At 53.9% G+C, this 18,833-nt stretch overlaps 2 protein-coding genes across 4 annotated transcripts in view; one reads left to right on the top strand and one right to left on the bottom strand.

The window, feature by feature from the left end:
• Positions 1-1,148, top strand: part of ABCG1 (ATP binding cassette subfamily G member 1) — a 49,042-nt gene extending 47,894 nt beyond the window's left edge. For all 3 annotated transcript variants that reach the window (XM_080654983.1, XM_080654982.1, XM_080654984.1), the window contains exon 15: positions 130-1,148. In XM_080654983.1, the coding sequence (XP_080511109.1) occupies positions 130-358 (229 nt within the window). In that variant the 3' untranslated portion in view covers positions 359-1,148. The remainder of the gene's footprint in view (positions 1-129) is intronic.
• Positions 1,149-9,071: 7,923 nt separating this feature from the next.
• On the bottom strand, positions 9,072-14,960 carry TFF3 (trefoil factor 3; the record flags this gene model as incomplete). Its single annotated transcript, XM_080654725.1, has 3 exons — positions 9,072-9,118; positions 13,553-13,699; positions 14,879-14,960. The coding sequence occupies 3 exons, from the start codon at positions 14,958-14,960 to the stop codon at positions 9,072-9,074; spliced, it is 276 nt and encodes a 91-aa protein (XP_080510851.1).
• Between the last annotated feature and the right edge of the window lie 3,873 nt (positions 14,961-18,833).

Raw genomic sequence — 18,833 nt, 5'->3', positions numbered from 1 at the left:
AAAGGAGAAGGAGGAGCCAACTGGGACCACGGGGAAGGCGGAGGGTATTTTGCCCTCGGGACACAGAGGCAGAGTCAGGGACAGTCGCCAGGGCAGAGCCTTCCTCACGCTGGGCGCGTTCCTCCGCAGGTACGGGTTTGAAGGGGTCATGTTGTCCATCTACGGCCTGGACCGCGAGGACCTGCACTGCGACATTGACGAGACCTGCCACTTTCAGAAGTCGGAGGCCATCCTGAAAGAGCTGGACGTGGAGAACGCCAAGCTCTACCTGGACTTCATCGTCCTGGGCATTTTCTTCATCTTGCTGCGCATCATCGCCTACTTTGTCCTGAGGTACAAAATCCGGGCGGAGAGGTAGAGCTCCCGACTGCCGGCAGAGAGGAGCATTAGACACTGCCGCCAAGGGCAACTGGCAGAATCGTGGCGGCAAGCCTGTGCCCGAGGACACAGGGTGACTGTGACCCAGCCCCTAGCCACCACGTCTGGCTCGTGGGTGCCAAGCGTTCGACAGCTCTGCCCCGGGGGGACGGGTCTTCTCTCCATTACCCTTCCCAGCTTTAACTAGGAAGAAGATGTAGAAAGGATAATTTTCACGTGCAGAATTTAAAACGCCCGCAGCTGGGGCAGCATGGAAACCTGCCACAGAGCTGGTGACGAGGCTTTCCTGGTCACACCTTCCTCATGACCGGGTAGCTCTGGTCCCCGGCGGGGGCCGCGAGCAGCCCCTCGCCTGGTCACTGCGCCATAGGCGGCCTGGGGAGAAAGGCGGAGAGGAAACTGGTTCTGTTTTGTGACTTGTTTTTCACAGTTTTCATATTTCTACAGTTTGTCTCTTTTTCCAATGAGAAGTCGCTTTCCAAGCCAAAAGCCTATGAATGTCGTTTATTTGAAGGAACTGTGTCTTTTCAGCCCTTGTGGGAGAGTGTTGTTCAGGGTGATCCGGCTCCGCTGACAGACAGAACCTGTGTGTGACAGGTGCAAGCGCGGGCCCCAGGTTGAGAGACTTGGGAACTGTGTGGTGAAGCCGTGAGGACATTTGAAAAAGTTACACAAAAAGTGGGAAGGCGAAGTTGGCCAACTCCTTCCAAGTCTTTTCTTTTCCCCATGCTTCTTATTTTAAGCAAAATATATTGTTTCTTTCTTCCTAACTTTCTGAGCACTTTAATTGTTTGTTGTTGTTGTTAGTCCTCACCTGAGGATATCTTTGCATTGATTTTTAGAGAGAGTGAAAGGGAGGGGGAGAGACAGAGAGAGAGAAACATCGATGTGAGAGAGTCACATCGATTGGTGGCCTCCCACACACGTTCCGGCCAGGGCCTGGGATTGAGCCTGCAACTGGGGTACATGCCCTTGATCAGAATTAAACCCAGGACCCTTCAGTCCACAGGCCAACGCTCTATCCACTGAGCCAAACCAGCTGGGGCTGAGCACCGTAATTTTGCCTAAAACATTCTAGAAGACCCACCCTGTTGAGTTTTTACAAACATTTTCCTTTTCCTCATATATCACATCAACTACCTCCACTGAACCTGAGAACGCTGGGCTGAGGGACATCCAGGTGTGAACGCTGAGAGATCCCAGGTGCAGCCGTGAAAGATGAGCTGACTGCCCAAGGTGGAAGCTGCTGAGACCCCATTAGAATCCAAGGCCCCTGCAGGCCCTTGGACCCTGAGTGTGGCCCAGGTGTTCATAGCTCCGTTAAACAGGCTGGGGGGTGGTTCTGGTGGCAGCTCGGCTGTACCACCTTGTCAGTGTTTGGTTTGTGCAGCCATCTTCCCAGTGACGTAATCACACGAGTAAATCTCTCTAGGGCAGGAACAGTGGTATCTGCAGGGCGACAGCCTTTGACTTTCTACCAGAGCTCCTGTGTGCCTGTCAGCCCCAAGCAGTGTATCTACAGGGTAGGAGGTGCCTCTGGCCAAAGAAGGTCTGAAGGAACATGGCATTGCTTTCCCCTTCTAGACCATCACTGTCCCGGAATCAGGGTCCCCTAATGAAAGATTGTATGTTTGTGGACAAAAGACTCATGAACCTCTCTGACCCTCGGTGTCCTCTTCTGTGAATAATAGCACTAGCTAGTCTTCAAGGCCATTTCAGCTCAAAGATTCCTCGGTTCTGTCCCCCAACGCGTATTTCCCACTTCCGAGAATGAAAAGAGTTCAATTTTTGCTTGCACACGGATTTGATTTGTAAATGCTTAGAGACCCCCTTTTCACCTGTAGACCCATTTTAGTAAATAAACACAATCCAGGTGTACTAAAATGTCATTTTAAGTCTGCTTGTCCCACACAAATAGAGCAGCATTGCCTTCCAGGCCATGTTATTTAACCAGGGTCAAACTTAGCCTTTGTACAAAGTCTTCTTTTAATTTCAAGATAGATTTGCCTGTGAGACACCACACATAGGAAGACCCCATAGGAACAGCCTAGTGCGGTACAGAGTTGGGAAGAGGAGAAAGTCATCAGTCTCGCCCCAGAATTACATCAGGTGAGGTCAGTGATCAAAGGCCTCTTCCCCTCCGTGTCAGCCTCTGGGTTGTGGCTCTGTGACCCTAAAAGGACATACACATCCTGAGAGTCGACCATCACATCCACAGAGCCATTCACTGAGCCAGCAGTGTCCCGTCTCTGCCATTTCAGAAGGAGACTGAGATTCCTTTAGATATAAAATCTCATCTCCAAGTACACCTAAGCCCGCAGAAGGAATATTTCCATAGGAGCTCATGCTCCCTGCATTTCAGTTTTTTACTGTTAGCTCATCCCTTAACAGATGAGCAACTGATTGAGGTCTTCCCCGTACCCGGGGACAGATCTTTGGGGACGTGAGGGCTGTCGAGTGCTAGAAGGGAAACCCGTGTGCAAAGTGACCAGGGCTATTTTTTAAAGGATGCTAAGTGGGGTGTCGCAGGTGTACTGCCAGCACCCAGGATAATTTGCCTCGGAAGACCTAAAGCCATGTTGAGTGAGCTTGGGTCACCCCTAGGATGCTGCTGCCTTCACCCCAATTCAACTCCCAGCGCGTGCCCTACATTAGAAACCCTTAACAGCTTTCACTGAAATGCTGCTGTTCTGTGCTGATCTCCAGAAGCTGGCCTTCTGCTCTTGTTTTAGGGGAGTTTGAGACATTACCTTCTTCCAGTGGCCTAAGGTAACATCCGAGCAATGGACTGATGTGTTTTTCTAAATAGCTGTGCTTCGGAGGTCGGTGGTGATGTGCTGGCTTTCCTACATGGGAATTGAAACCAGGCCAACGTCTCAAATCGGAGGCTTTTAAGTGCTTTCTGAATGTAGTGACGCCGACACCCCTTTCACTTCTGACTGCTTCTTGATGTGGAGAAGGGTGGATTCTTGGGTGAAAGATGCATGGCTTCTCCAAATGTTGGCAGAGGGGAAATGGGAGCTCAGAGAATTTTGTTTTCTTTCTTCGTCTTTTTTTTTTTTATGTTGTTGTTTTTTGTTTTGTTTTGTTTGTTTTTTTGTTTTTTGTTTTTTGTTTTTTTTTTTTGAGAGGAAGGGAGAGGGATAGAGAGATAGAAACATAGATGACAGAGAAACATCATCGATTGGCTGCCTCCTACATGCCCCACACTGGGGATTGAGCCCGCAACCTGGGCATGTGCCCTGACCTGGAATCGAACCAGCATTCTCTTGGTTCATGGGTCGACACTCAATCACTGAGCCACCAGCCAGGCCAGAGAATTTCACTTTCAAGTGGAATTTCTCAGGAGAGAAGGGGGCACCTGGGATTTATCTACTTCCTGGCTCCAAGACCTGGTCAGGGCCTGGTCCCTGCTGACCCGCCCCATTCTGGGGGCCTTTCACCTCTGTCCCCACTGAGGTCATGTTGTGCCCCCACTTTCTCTTACGCTTGTTGAGTATCAGCTAGAGAATGGCCTTCTTTCCAAGTCCCCGTGGTGACGTGGGGAGCTCTCCCCAGAAGGGGAAGAAGCCCTCCGTGAACATTCACAGGGAAGATGCCGGAATCAGATGACCTCACCTCCGGGGGGAGGGTGGGGGGGAGCCTTCAGGACGCTTAGGTCCCAGGAAACGGGACTTGTGCTTTTAGGTAAAGCTCGTGCACAGAAAGGCCCTCTCCCACCCTGAGAAAGGCGCGGCCGGGAGGTCAGGGACGGGCTATGTCCGAGAGGTTGCAATCACCTCGGCTGTCTCCCGGGAAAAACGCGAGCTCCAGTGGATCGAGCCTCTCTCTTTATCGAGTGTTCCGGGCCCTGCACTGATGCTTATGAATTCCCCCATCTGTTTACTCAGCAAGTGTTGACCAACCATCCCGAGCTTGGTGCTGTCCCAGGCACTAGGCCAGGGGAGGGCGCTCAGACAACACAGGTGGCCCTCCGGGGCAGGCAGGCAGCAGGGGCGGGGTGGAGGGGGGAAAGGGGTATGACACAGCGCTCATCTGGACCTGCAGGGCACCAAGGCTGGCAGAGGGGCAGGAAGGTCCTGGGTCCCAGGACCAGGAAAGAGTGGAATTCGAGTCCCAGTCTGACCCCCAAATCTCCACTTCTTTTTTTCTTTCTTTGCCACCCCGCCTCCTGTTCAAAGTGTACAGGTGTGTGTGCACATGCCTCATAAGGCATAAAATGCAGTGCTAGCTTAGGGGCTATTCATTCTGGACTCCCTATCAGCAAACGGATAGCTGAGATGGGAGGGTGCCCATGGCCCTCCCCTCCAGTCGCCTTGCCTAGGGGTGTCCCGAGCTGGCCTGGGGCTGAGCTTACTCGGACCTGGGTGGAGTGTGCCTCCCTCTGCCCTGGCACAGCCTTGGCCTCCTCACACAGCTCGCTGTGGGCGAGCTTGGGCGGAGAGGGGCTGCCGTGTGTGATACACACACGGATGCACACACACGTGCTCACGTGCAGGCTTGTGCTAGGTTGTAAGTCACAGTATTATTCTGTGGTGTTGCCTTCCTCTATGAACCCTCAACCCCCCTTTACTCTGAGAAGAAGAGAAAACATTCCCTCGCTTCACGCCTGCCACGCGAATGGTGAGAGCAGGGTCCGAACCACGAAGGATGTCACCATTGCCAGCTAAGTGACAATGTGACAGAAAGTAAAACAAAACAGCTTGGGGTAGGGGGAGGGGATGCAGAGTGTATGAATATAAAGTTAGATACTTCCAAGAAATGATGACTGCTAATAAAATATTTTATATAAAGCTTTTTTTTTTTTTTTTTTTGTTCACTGTTAAATGCTTCAAATACAAAATGATTCGCTTGAATTTGGCCAAGTAAAATGGATCTTGAGGTTGTATGTGAATACATTTGCTGCACTTTTAGAAGGAATTCGGGTTTATTACTTAGTGTTCCGGTCTGACCCCCTATTGCAAATAATCGCCTTCCTCTCTTGGGAACTTGCATGTTTTACGTTGAACTGTCTTAAAGTTTTGCGGTTTTCCTCCATCCTCCCAGGCCCGTCACCCACTTTTCTACCTTGTTAATGTTGGCCATGACCTCAAAAGGTGCCACGGCCCCAAAAGCCCGGCGGCCCGCCCAAGCCTTCCCTTCCATCCCCTTCAGCCTTGCGGGGGTCTCCGTGAACATGGTCTCTGTGGACATGGGCTCCAGGCAGAGGGACAGCCTCATTCGTTGCTCTGGGGCAGGGGTCCTCAAACTTTTTAAACGGGGCCAGTTCACTGTCCCTCAGACCGTTGGAGGGCCGGACGATAGTTTAAAAAAAAAACAACTATGAACAGATTCCTATGCGCACTGCGGGCCCGGGACGAGTCAGCTGCTAAGCAGGACAGGCAGCGGCACCCGGCGGGCCGGATCAATGTCCTCGGCGGGCCGCATGTGGCCCGCGGGCCGTAGTTTGAGGACCCCTGCTCTGGGGTCTGGGGAACCCATCTCAGGCTGCGGCCTCCATAGGGGGCGGCTCCAGGGAGCACCCCCCAATGAGATTGGCCCCAGTGGAGCTGAGCAGGACCCTGAGGAGCCCGGAGCTACAGCTGCAGGAGCTCCCAGGCTGGAGCGTGCAGGCAGCGGTGCGCTGGGCTGGACTGTCACACTGGACGCCCTCGCACCTGGGACAGAGAGAGAGCAGGGCCCCACGACGTCACGGAACCCGTGGCCCCCGCCACCCTCCTGTGTGACAGGGAAAGAGAGGTGGTGGGCACAGGGGGAGAGCACCCCGATGAGGGACAGCTGGTGATGGCAATGCCTGCGACCGGGCCCCCTGCCTCTGCAGACCCTCCCTCGGTCCAGCTCACGTTAAAGTCCCTCTGGGTCCATGCACTTGGCCTCGCACATCAGGGAGATCCCTCTGGGACAATTCTCGGGGCTCCCTGGGGCCAGGAGCAGGGAAGAAGTGGGGCGCCCCCATCCCTGGCACACTAACAGTCACACTGGCAAGCCTGTACTCAACCCCTTGCCTCCTGGGCAGGAAGGCAGTGTGAAGAGGGGTCTCGTGCCTACCTGCTGGCATAGCTCGATTTTCTGAGAACTGTGGCACATCCTCCCCTATGTCCTGTTCCCATCTTGGAGGAAACAGAGGGTTAACCTTTGCTCTTGTTTATCGTTCTCTCCAAACATGCCAACGAGGAACCTTCCTCCAACAGATGTCGTGTGGCCTCCTCGAGGAGACCTGCTCTGCGCCCAGACCACCTGGGCACACACGTGACTCATGTGGGCACAGGCTGGGCTCAGGGACCCAGTGCCGCTCCTGTGGATCAAACAGTCCCCTGGGGGCCACAGCAGAAAGCAGTCCATACGCACCGGCCACCCAGTCTGCCCAGAGGGGGCATTGTTGTGGGCGGGGACCCACTTTAGCGCTTTCCCACCAGGCAGCGACCATTGTACAGCTGAAGGGAAGGGAACAGAAGCACAAAAGCTCCCTTGTTATGGCACCCGCCCGGGTGGAGCCCCCACTGGCCTGGGCTTTCCCAGAGCATGCGGGGTGCAGGTTCCACAGCTGGGGTTGAGCTTGTTCCCCACTCCCAGGGAGACCCCCACGGCCACCGCCTTGTAGTCCAAGTCAAGGACATGGCACAGCATGTGCGAGTTTCTCTCGGGCTTCGTGGTTTCAGCCAGATCTTGGGAGCGGCCTGAGCCCCAGCCACATGAATAAACAGCCAGATTCAAAGCGATCGCGTTCAGGGGAGGTTCTCTCGGGGGGGCGGCACCGTCCTGGCTGCTGTGTCTGCGCCGAGCAAATGTCAGGGAGACTCGGCTGATCCCCGTGGGTGCCTTCGGCCTATACATATGCCTGAATAAGTGTGGCCCTGATGTTGTATACAGTCAAATGGATCTCCGTATGTTCACCAATGTTAGGAGATCTGGTTTGGGGACCTTGTAAGCCACCTGCTGTTACCTCTCACGATGGGAGTGATTTGTTACATCACGTGCGGCGGGGGCCCAGGTGAACTGGGAGGAGACGCTGAAGCCAGGGCGGCAAGCATCTGAGCGGTGAGGGGTGACCCGCACTTCTGGCCTGCCTGGTTCATTCTCCAGTTCCCTGAAGAGTGTCCCTTGAAGGAGATCTCAGGGGGCTCTTGCTGCCAGCACCTGAAGTGACCTACTGTCCTTGCACGTCACCTGCCCTGAGTCCTGGTCCACACCTGCCCTTCCTCCGGGCACAGCCGTGGGTCAGCACGGGGAGCTTTCCAGCAAACAGCCTTTGCCAAACGGGGTTTTGCTGGAGCGCCAGGCACACCCACTGCTGGGGGAGTTACCAAAACCCTCTCCCCTGTTGGGCCCCGATGGGCCCTCTGCTGCTGGGGGACAGATCAGGCCCCGCGGGGAGGCAGAAACAGTGACCGTGGGGGCTATTTTGTTGTAGGGCCTTGGCAATCTTTACAGCTCCATCAGGGGCACCCCGGGGGTCTCTGTTCCATGACCTTGGGAAGCACAGACTGCCCCGGCTTACCCGTAACTGTCTCCTCTTTCAAGTCCTCAGCCAATTAAAAATGGTAGAAAAGGTCTCGCCATTCAAATTGCTCGTCAGATCCACCACCAACCCCACATAAGAGGTTTTCATTTTCACCATCACGATCCCTGCGGGGGGGACACGGGGAGGAGTTTCTCGACAGAACGTGTATGTGTAGAAAGTTAACCTGTGTCCCTGGTGCCCCTCCCGTTTGCTCTTCCCGTGTAGCCGCGTGGGTGCAGCCCCCGCCGACCGTGGCTGAATCTGTTGTGAATTGTTGCCTTTGATGAGCAGCTATTTCAATGTTTTCCCTTTGTTTTCCCTTCCAAAGCAAGAGTCAATGCAAGTAACATTTTTTTAACCAGCGTGCAAACGTGCACATATCTGTATGTCTAATATAGAATTATGGAAGCCCTGTTTTCTATAAGCCTGTGTGGGTAACTTTACTCTGGTCTAGCCATGTTCTCCAGGAAATACAGTTGCTTGCGCGCTGTGAGAGGTTTGCACTGTTGTAGGTGAACTCGGCATATATACATACGTCCCTACATATCTATCTACATCTATCTATTTTAAATAGCCTGCGCTCCCTGGGGCACTGGTTCCTGGCTGTGTCACCATTGGAACACAGGCCCGGGCAGACCCCAGATGTGAGCTCTAACTCTGACCGAGCACACCATGGCTCGGCTTTATGTATTTCTGTAGGGTTACCTTCTTAGGTTTGTACGTGCATTTTTTGCAGACTTGAACTTTGTCCTCTGATAAATTAGATGCCATTTATGAAAATGTGACATAAGTCAAATAAAGCATCTTTGTTTTCAGATTTCATTTCTCTCTTGCTTGCTTTCAGCGACACCAGCCCTCACACAGCGGGAGGCGGGAGCCTGCGTGTGGCCGAGCGCGAGGACTGTCTTCCCCTTCTCACGCCGCCCTCGCTCTAATGCAGCAGCTTCTTCGGCAGGTGTCATGATGGGTCCCAGTGAAGTGGGGGAGAAAAGTAAGAGTGACAGCGGTGATACGCCAGCCACTCCCCGCCCCCCCTCCCCCCCACCTGGTGCTAGGTGGCAGGTAGCACAGGGTCAAGTGCCTTTCCATACGTTGTCTAATTTAACAGCCATCCTTGGGGCCAGAGAGCCACCACCAGCTCCACTTCTTAGATGAGGAAACTGAGGCTCAGAGACTAGACAACTTGCAGAGTTCAGATGGCGATAGTGTAGCCGCTGACCCCTTCAGCACACTCCTCATCTTGGGAAGAGACATGGAGAGCAAAGAGGAGAGCCCATCTTGTCACATGAAGTGGCCGGGAGGAAACTCCTCCCAGATGTGTGGTTAGTGTGTAAGATGATGGACAAACGTCCCCAGGTGTCAGCAAAACCCCTCCTCTCTGTGCCTTTGAAAGTTGAAGAATTCGGGAATAGAATGATGCATTTCAGTGAATTCCAACGTGTTTTGAAACAATACACAGCTACCCAGCCAACCCGGAAGGGACCATTGCCAAGGAAGTGTTGAAGCGACGCCTTTAATGACCAATTGCCCTTACATCCAGGAGGAGGGGAAAGGCAGCTATACTACACGGCACAGGAAGTGATTAACAGCTTTAATGGCCACAGAGCACGTGTGTGTGTGTGTGTGTGTGTGTGTGTGTGTGTGTGTGTGTGAGGGCTACTGTTTATCTACCCTTTCACCAGCAGCAAGGGGTCTGGCTTCTCTTGGGCAAGTCAAAGTTCTCATTCCTGGAAGGTTCTAGAAATGTATAACATGTTCAAGTCAACAAGGAAGGTATTTGATACTGAAATGATCCCTGGATCTTGCAGAGCCTGGCTCATTATCTGGATTCACCCAGAGCCACTGGGGGATGAACAGTCTCTAGAGGCACCCTGAGCAGGAGGTGGGGCGGTTTGATGGGTGGGTAAAGGCCACTGGGGCCATGGGCAGTCGCTGGCAGTTGAGTGCCCAGGTGCCCGAAGTCCTCCAATGATGACTATACCACCCGCACGTCCCAGGTTTGAACCTTAACAAGGCTGTGCTCTAAAATAAATTTCTCTGTTTCCTCATTTGCAAAGTAAGAGTAAATACAAGATTACTTATTGCACTTAGAATTTCAAAAAAAGTTTCCTGTCCTGGTTGGTGTTTCTCAGTGGTTAGAGGGTTGGCCCATGCACTGAAGGGTCGTGAGTTCAATTCCCAGTCAAGGGCACGTACCTGGTTTGCAGGTTGGATCCCCAGCCCCAGTCAGGGTGCGTGCTGGAGGCAAACAATTGATGTGTCTCTCTCACATCTATATTTCTCTCTCTCTCTCTCTCCCCTCACTCCCTCCCTTTCACTCTCTCTAAAAATCAATGGAAAAAATATCCTTGGGTGAGGATTAACAACAACAAGAATATTCCAGTCCACACTGTAGCATTTCCTAGCCAAAAGTTTTAAAATTGATTAGCACTCACTGGGTATTTAAATAACCTCAACTGTCCAGAGTCAAGAATGTTGTTTAAATTCCTCAGGGAAGGCCACGCACACACCCCTTGGCCCCTTCGGTGGGTCACCGAGAACTCAAGGACCACACTGGGCTCGGTGGGATTTGGTGCTGGCTGCTGGCAAGCCAGTACTTAGAAGTTAATTATTCAAGTTTAGTTTGTCAGCATTTCAGCGTTTCATTTTAAACCTAGAAAATTATGACGGACCTTTAAATAAGGTTGGAGCATATTAACTAGTTTCTTTCCCCAGTATCTGTTGCTGCCTGTAACATGAATTAGATGGGAATGACTGGGAGGTGCTGTAACTCAACCGTCTTCTAGAAGGGCTCCTGCCGTAGTAGCGTATCCAGCACGGCTGGCCACCTCGCTGCAAATCCCTGAGCAAGCTACTACCTGGCCTCTGTCTGCTTCCTCCTCTCAAAATGGGATGTAGGCAATGACAGGGACACCCCTCACCTGGTGGGCTTGTTAGGGGCATTCAATGCGTTAGCAAATCTCAAGTGATTGATTGGTGTCTGACACATGCCAAGTGCTGTCAATACCAGCTTTGGTCCTCTTTACCAATCACTCAGCCACATGGCAGGCTGGGCTGCCTAGGGGTTCAGGGTGTACTGGGAGGGTCTCAGGGGAACAACAGGGAGCCCACAGATTTTCAACCGTCCCCTATGGCAGTGCAGCCCCTGGAGACTAGGTGTCCCGGGCCCCCATCACCCACACCAGGCCTGTGTCTTGCCGACACCCTCCTGCCAAAGCCCCACCCCACCCCCACCCCCCAGGAGCACACAGTCAAGCTGGGTTGACGGACTTGAGGCAAGGAGTGCCGCACATGTGGGGCATCGCAGTAGGAAGATGTTAGGAAGGACTTAGTGTAGGATTTGGGCTATGTTAGGTGGTTTGGGGGAGGTTCAAGGAAATAGGGCTTAATCAGGATCGGATGCGTCAGGAGGTGAGGGCAGTTGGGTCTTGGGTATCTTAATAACCCATCTAGGAGGGGAGACAAGAAACCAGGCTGCAGCGGTGACGGTAGGAAGTCGCGGTTACTCCTGTCAGCCAGCAGAGGGCGCTGTGTGGGTTGGACATTATTGCGCAGCGGGCTTCCGCCTGTGCTCCTTGGTCTGAGATGTCCCTGGAAGGGCTCACCCCCGAGGCCTGAAGGTGCTAGAAAGGACACAGGGCTTAGGATGTAAAGACCTGGACCTCCTGGTGAGGTGCCTCTCCGCAGGGACTCTTGGGCAGGTTCCTTCTCTGCATGACAAGCAGAGAAATCTCTCCCAGCGCCTGGGCCCAGGTGCAAGCTCGGAAATGAAGGCTGTGATTTAGAGGGAGCAGGTGTCTCTTTTCCAGCGGGAAGGATGGCTCAGATCAAGACCCCTCACCCTGCCGTCCGTGGACAGCACTGCTGTGTGGCACTGCGCAGCATGACGAGGGTGCGGTAGAATTGCCGTCCTGTCTTTACGAGCGTCCCATCGACGGGAACAGCAGGGGACGCTCAGCCTGAGCTAGTGTGCAAACCGGTCTGGGCTCGCTGAGCTGCCCGCCTGGTGCGGGGGGGGGGGGGGGGAGGGGGGCCCTGCTGTCTGTGGAACTGGGTGTCCCAGGGAACAACTCTCCTTTGAGGGGTTGTTAAAACTTCACAGGAACTTAATGGGCTCTGCCAGGTGACCCTACTTCGTTTATTCATGTAGCCGGGTCTATTTTCAGAAGAAAGAAAGCAAGAGGTGGCCACCCAAGGTGAAACACATGTTAAACTTGCAAATAAATACAAAAAAAAGGTGCCACTTTGCAATATGCTTGTATTGGCTTTCTCTCCCCTGAGAAAGACATTCCTCATTTCATTTATGAAGCTTACATTTGCAATGTCTTAGCTCCGCCTGCAGGAGGCAGTGACCTCGGAAGGTGGCTCGCCCTCCCTGCTGCCTGCTCTAGGTCTGAGGTCTGCAACAAACCGTGCAGCAACTTCGGGGTTATTTTCTGCTCCCGCTCCCCAGGCTGGGGCAGACCCTCTGCTTCGAGATGCTGCGACACCCCCTGCCGTCCCTCATCTGTGACACACTGAGAAGAGAATGAGAGAGGCTCTGCAGAAATAAAGCACAAAACAAAATCTCAGGAATAGAGACCTGTCCTCATGCTGAGCGTGGATCTTTATTCTTTAAAACATCGGGTCCCAGGCACTAGCTTTCAGCCAGAGCCTGGCCAGGAGCAGGGGCTAGAAAAGCAGAGATGAGCAGGCAGGACGTCAGAGTGTGGAAATGCACCTCCCATGGTGTCCAGGACGGTGGGCGTGGCTTCAAAATGTACATTCTGGAAACAAAACACAGCATAATTACCGGGAACAGGTCTCTCCACCCCCCAGCTGCCCAGCTTCTCAAGGTCAAGACAGGCTCCAAGGTCAACGCCTTATGCTGCATTCTCCCCCAAGTCACTGGGGAAGTGCTGAGTCCCCCACCTTGTGGGAGATCAGCTACATGCCCCACTGGACCCTGGAGTAGGGGAGGGCAGATGATCCATGAGGGGGGCCTCTGCAGGGTCACCCAGTGTCTAGGAAGGGATGCAGCCCCCTCCGAGTTATACTGGGACAAAGGGCAAGAGTGGCCCCTTGGGTGCTGCCTTCAGAAAGGTGTCCTCCTTAGAGGCGAGCTGGCACTTGGCTGCCAGATGGCTCACGGTGACCTCTGCACCCAGGATGTGTGAGGCGGGGCCGATGGAACCAGGACAGCAACCACCCATGTGCATGCCATCTGTTGCTGACAGGGGGTTCCCGGGTGGTTATCTTGCACCCTACTGCGTCACCGAGGGAGGGGGGCAGGGAGGGGATGCACTTGTGATGGGGTGTGGAGACACCAGGGCTCCACGTCCAACGTTACCACCTGCCTGCATGTCACCAATGTTGGTGGCTGGTTTGCTGATCGGCCCAGCTTTCCAAACCCACGCAGTGTCCCTTTCCCTCCAGGATAGAGTTTACATTAGTTCCTCTATATAATGCCTTGACTTTGACACCTTTCTGAAGCAATAGCTTTTGTATTCTTGCACAAACCACCGGGCAACAGGACAGCAGGGAACTGGTGGCTGGCGGCCCTGGCATGAAGCCGCTGACTGAGCAGCCATGGCACTGGGTGCCCTGCCCATGGCCCAGGGGCAGGTGGCTTCCTGGGGACCTGGAGGCTCCAGCACGTGCCCAGAAGGGACCTGGCGCCCGGGGGCAGCTCACCTGTCTCCTGCAGAGGCTTGAAGCACCAGGGCACCTCAGGGATGCTCGAGTCGAAGCAGCAGCCCCGGTTGTTGCACTGCTCAGGGGTGACCTCGGGGTAAGCGCAGTCCACCCTGTCCTTGGCCGGGATGGCACACTGGCTCTCCACTGTCCCAGACAAAGCCCAGTCAGCTGCCAGCGCCTGCTGGCTAGGGGTGGGTCTGCTGGCTCCGTTTGGCAAGTCTGCACCCTCTTCCCTCTCCCCTCCTGAGTTCAAAGGGTGTGACTCCCTCCCCAACATGTGCTTGAGGTGAACCCTCTTTCTGTGTAAATATTTAAAAAGAAACGTTCCGTAGGGGGCTGGCCGTCTGCCTGCGCGCTTCCTGCACCTTGTCGGGAAGTCACTGCGGGCCGTGTTCCCGCAGGCTGGCAGCGGCCCAGGAATCAGGGTCCCCTGAACCCAGAAACAGGTTCCCTTTGTTTATCTGCAAGAACCCTCTCACTTAAATGAAAAGGACGACAGGGTGTATACATTCAGTAGAGGGAGTCACGGTGCACGCCCAGCCTTTCGCTTCCCTCCTGCACCTGCCTGTCCCCAGATGGGACGGCTGGGCGACCTTCCCCGTGCGTCCTGAGGTCTCCAAGCCTATGTCTCAGGGGAGAAGTCCACCGGGCCTCAGCACCTAACCACGTCTGCTGAGGACGACAGAAGGCACACGGAATCTGCTCCGTCCTCGCCACGGCTGCCAGTCAGGCTGCAGTTCCTTACTCCCGGGTTCCCGAACATTGGAATCGGTTGGGGATCTTGAAACATCCCTGGGGCCCCACCCCACCCCAGGACATTCAGACTGAATCGGCGCATCCTGGGCTCCGGTGAGGCTAACGGGCACCCGGTTTGGGAAGGGCTGCCTGTGACACAGCTTGGTAGTGAACCTGATAAAAGCCGCCCCCTAATTTCTTCAAGCCACACACACACCCCCACCCGGAGGTGCACTGCAAGGGCTGAGCGACTCCGGGATCATTCTGGCAGTCACCCTTGTCATATGTCTGTCCTTTCTGTTTGGGGCAGTGGGGCTGGGCACTGGGGTCTGACCCTGAAGGGCAGGCTTGCCTTAGGTCTGTTATTAACGTCCTGAGCCTCAGTTTCCTTATCTAAAATGGGGACAGCAAGACCCAGTTTATAGAGAGAAAAGGTGTGTATCTGGTAAACAGCAATTATTCAATGCATGTGGGGGCCTGGTCACCTTCCTCAGGTCCCCACAAAGCCCCCAAGCCTGGGTCTTCTGAGTCCCTTCCCCTCGTCCCGATCCCCGCTGCCACCAGGCCCCGTTCGGCGGTGGTACTCACACAGGCCCACGTACTGCGCGGACGAGCTGGAGGTCCCCAAGGCCAGGACCACCGCCAGCAGCCAGAGCGCTCTGGCCTCCATGGTCACGGCGGGTTCTGGGGTCACGGCGGGTTCTGGGGTCACGGCGGTTCTGGGGTCACGGCGGGTTCTGGGGTCACGGTGGGTTTATGGGACCCGGCTGCTCGGAGCCCTCGTTTATACACCTGTGTTTGCACAGCCTTCTGGACTCTGTTTGTTTGGGGATGACCCTTCCCTGCAGCTGGCCACGCCCGCTTTTCCCGGCACCTGATTGTACAGCCCCCGGAGGCCCGGCTCCCTGAGCAGAGAGGGTGGTGCGACCCCACGGTGGTGTCCGGGTTTGACACTCCTCCCTCAGGGAGCAGGGCTGTGCCTCCCCACAGCAGCCTGGCCAGGAGGAGAGAAGATGGGGCTGACCATCGGTACCAAGAGCCCAGCCTGGAAGAGTCCGGAAGGCTCCCTCTGCAATGACAAGAGTCCCTTGGCCACTTAGTCCCAGGTCAGCCCTGGGTCGTGAGAAGACAGGCAGCAGACCCCACTCAGGTAATTTGTGCCTGCGATTTCGTTTCTCTCTCGCGGCTCCTGCGAGGTACAAATTCCTTTCCTTCCTTTTTGGCATTTTTCCAGCAAATAAATACGTTTATTATTAATTACATTTAAATAAATGTATTAAGTAAAGTTATTCGATACATTTTTGTTGCTGTTAATCCTCACCCGAGGATATTTTTTTCCCATTGATTTTTAGAGAGTGGAAGGGAGGGGGAGACACACAGAAACATCGATGTGAGAGAAAGACATCAACTGGTTGCCTCCTGCATGCGCCCTGACTGGGGATTTAGCCTGCAACCGAGGTACATGCCCTTGACCGGAATGGAACCCAGGAGCCCTCAGTCCTCGGGCCAAGGCTCTATCCACTGAGCCAAACTGGCTAGGGCTATCTATAATAATAAAAGGGTAATATGCTAATTAGACTGGATGTCATTCGGGACAACCTTCCAGACGAAGCCAGGGCTGCAAGGGAAGCCCAGGTCCCAGGTGCCAGAGGGAAGCCGGTGCCGGCAGCGGGGGGGAAGGAAGGCCTACTCTTGCACGAATTCCGTGCATCGGGCCTCTAGTTCAATACATTTTAATAAAAATATAATACGTGCAGTTGGTTTTTAAAATCAGACAGTGCAAAAGCCGCCTCCTGTTTAGCAGTGTTCATGTTTAATACCTTCTTAGGTGTTTTTCCAGAAATGTTCTCTCTAGATCTAAGCACACTTTTAACACAAATGGGAGCTTACTAGATGTGTTTGTCCAGCTTGCATTTTCTTTCAATGAAGGCTATGCCTGGGAAAGTATTTTGTAACAGCACATCTAAAAGAACTGGGACTATTTCTACCCCTTTTCCAGAGGAGCAAAATAAGACTCAGAAATTAAGGTGGCTGTCCAAGGTGCCTCTAGTAGACCTGGTGGAGCTGAGGTTCAACCCACCTCCATGGGTCCCTGAGGGCTCAGCTGTCCATCAAGCCCCTCCTGTGTGGGTGATGCCGGGTGAGGCAGGAGGTGTGGGTCCTGTTATTGCTGAGACCCCTCTCTCTTTTCTGCCAGCAGAATTCTTACCTGTCTGTTCAGCACCAACATTACCCAGCGACCTTCCAGGAACCTCGGGTGGGTTTTGCATATCATCCCAGAAGCTGGTCGAACTCAGCCCCTGGGTGGGGGACGGTGTTTGGGGAAACTGACTACTCAATATTATTTTGTATTAGTTTCAGCTGTGCAGCATATTGGTTAGAAAGTCATGTACTTTGCAAAGTGGTCCCCCTGGTACTTCCAATACCCACCTGGCACCACACACAGTTATTATCATATTATTAACTCTATTCCCTATGCTGTACTTTACATCCCTGTGACTATTCTGTAACCACCAATCTGTGCTTCTCAACCCTTTCTCCTTTTCCACCCATCCCCCCCCCAGCACCGGCCCCTCGGGCAACCACCAGTCTGTTCTCTGTATCTATGAGTCTGTTTCTATATTGTTCTTTAGATTCCACGTATATGTGAAATCACACGGTATTTGTCTTTCTCTGAGTGACTTCTTTCACTTAGCATAATACCCTGTAGGTCTATCCGTGCTGTCCCAAAAGGTAACATTTCATTCTTTTTTATGGCTAAGTCATATTCCACTGCATCACAGCTTTTTAAAAATATTATATTTTTATTGATTTAAGACAGGAAGGGAGAGGGAGAGAGAGAAATAGAAAGGTCAATGATGAGAGAGAATCACTGATTGGCTGCCTCCTACATGTCCCCCACTGGGACTGAGCCCAAAACCCCATCATGTGCCCTGACAGGGACTGGAACCGTGACCTCCTAGTTCACAGGTCGATGCTCAACCACTGAACCACGCCGGCCAGGCAGTATCACAGTTTTTTTATCCACTCATCTATTGACGGGCACTCGTTTCCATAGCATCCACTGGTGCTCTTATAATCACCTGGAGGCTGGAACAGTGTAGACACCTGCTCCCTCCTCCCCCCACCCACTCCACACAGATAATTCAGAGATTATTGAATTCCCTGGGCAGCCAACGCCCAGAGCCACCACCTGGTGTCTGCTGCAGTTTAGCTCAGTCACTCTCCACTGAGCCAGGGCTGGGGGCTGGGAAAGGCATATGAAAGGTGACAAATCCCTTCATTAAAGACCAGGGAAGACCTGGTCATGCATAGATGGGGAAGCACAGAGAACTGGTCCCAGTCTGGGCTCCGTGACCTTGGGGCTGTCATTTTACTGCTTGTGCCTCAGTTTCCTCGCCTGTCCCATAGTGCCTAGCCCCCAGGGCTATGTGAGATGGTGACACAGAGCAGAGCTGGGCCCCAGGACACACACGGATCACCTGCCAGGTGTGGCTACAGTGGCAGAGGGTCCAGACCTTCTGGAGCGCCCAGGTGGCAGTTGCGGCATGAGGGGCAGAGCTGAATTCCCACGGGTGTTGCCAGCACAGGCTCCTGAGGGAGCAGAGCGCATGGGCTGGCCCTTGGAGACGAAAGAATTCTGTGAACGTTTGTGGGGGAATCGGTGTATCCCCTGCCTTCTGTCCTAGGGAGCCCTCAGCCCAGGAACCAGGGTTCCCCGCCAGGCACAGGAGAGGCCTGAGAGCCCACCTGACGCCCAGACCTCGCAGTCCTGTTGTCCTCCCTGTTCCTCTGGGGCAGCCGTGGGCAAACTACGGCCCGCGGGCTGGATCCGGCCCGTTTGGCTGTTCTATCCGGCCCGCGGAGCCGAAAGAGCGAAGGGTTCTCTTGCTCTCCCCTCCGCTCCTTTACTTTGAATTTGTATTAGTTCACACAAACACTCCATCCATGCTTTTGTTCTGGCCCTTCGGTCCAGTTTAAGAACCCATTGTGGCCCTCGAGTCAAAAAGTTTGCCCACCCCTGTTCTGGGGGCTCATGTTCTAAGGATGCAGAAAACCATGTCAGGGCTGCTGACCCCAGGCACTGTTCCTTGGCCCGGCCCTGACAGGTGGCTGCCGCATACATTCTGAGACCGAGGGCGAGCCTGTGTCTGGATTGTCCTGGGAGCCCTCCCCTGCAAGCCCCTCCCACGCTGGGCTTGGTGTGCAGGCGTCCAGGGAAGGCGAGGGTCCAAGAAGCAGGTGAAATGGCCCCGGGGGCTGGGCTGCTGCCTTCCACCCGTGGGATACATGGCCAGGGGCACATATATGTGACAAGCACAGACTAAGTGTGGGCCACAGCCCTGGCACTTGGCCTGCAAATGCTGAGCCCTAAGGACACCGGGCATGGTCCCTGACCTCAGAGACCACAGCTCTGGAGGGAAAACAAGTCTTAACGTGTAAATTGTGATGCAATGTGATAAGAGCTGGCACAATGCTACTCAGCCAGCTTCTCATCTGGGGTGAGATCTCAACTGGGTCTTGAAAGATGAATAGGAGTTCA

Source organism: Plecotus auritus (assembly GCF_963455305.1).
Source record: "Plecotus auritus genome assembly, chromosome: 2".
Classification (NCBI taxonomy): Eukaryota; Metazoa; Chordata; class Mammalia; order Chiroptera; family Vespertilionidae; genus Plecotus; species Plecotus auritus.
Note: the sequence above shows the minus strand (reverse complement) of the source record. Positions and strands in the feature narration are given on the sequence as shown.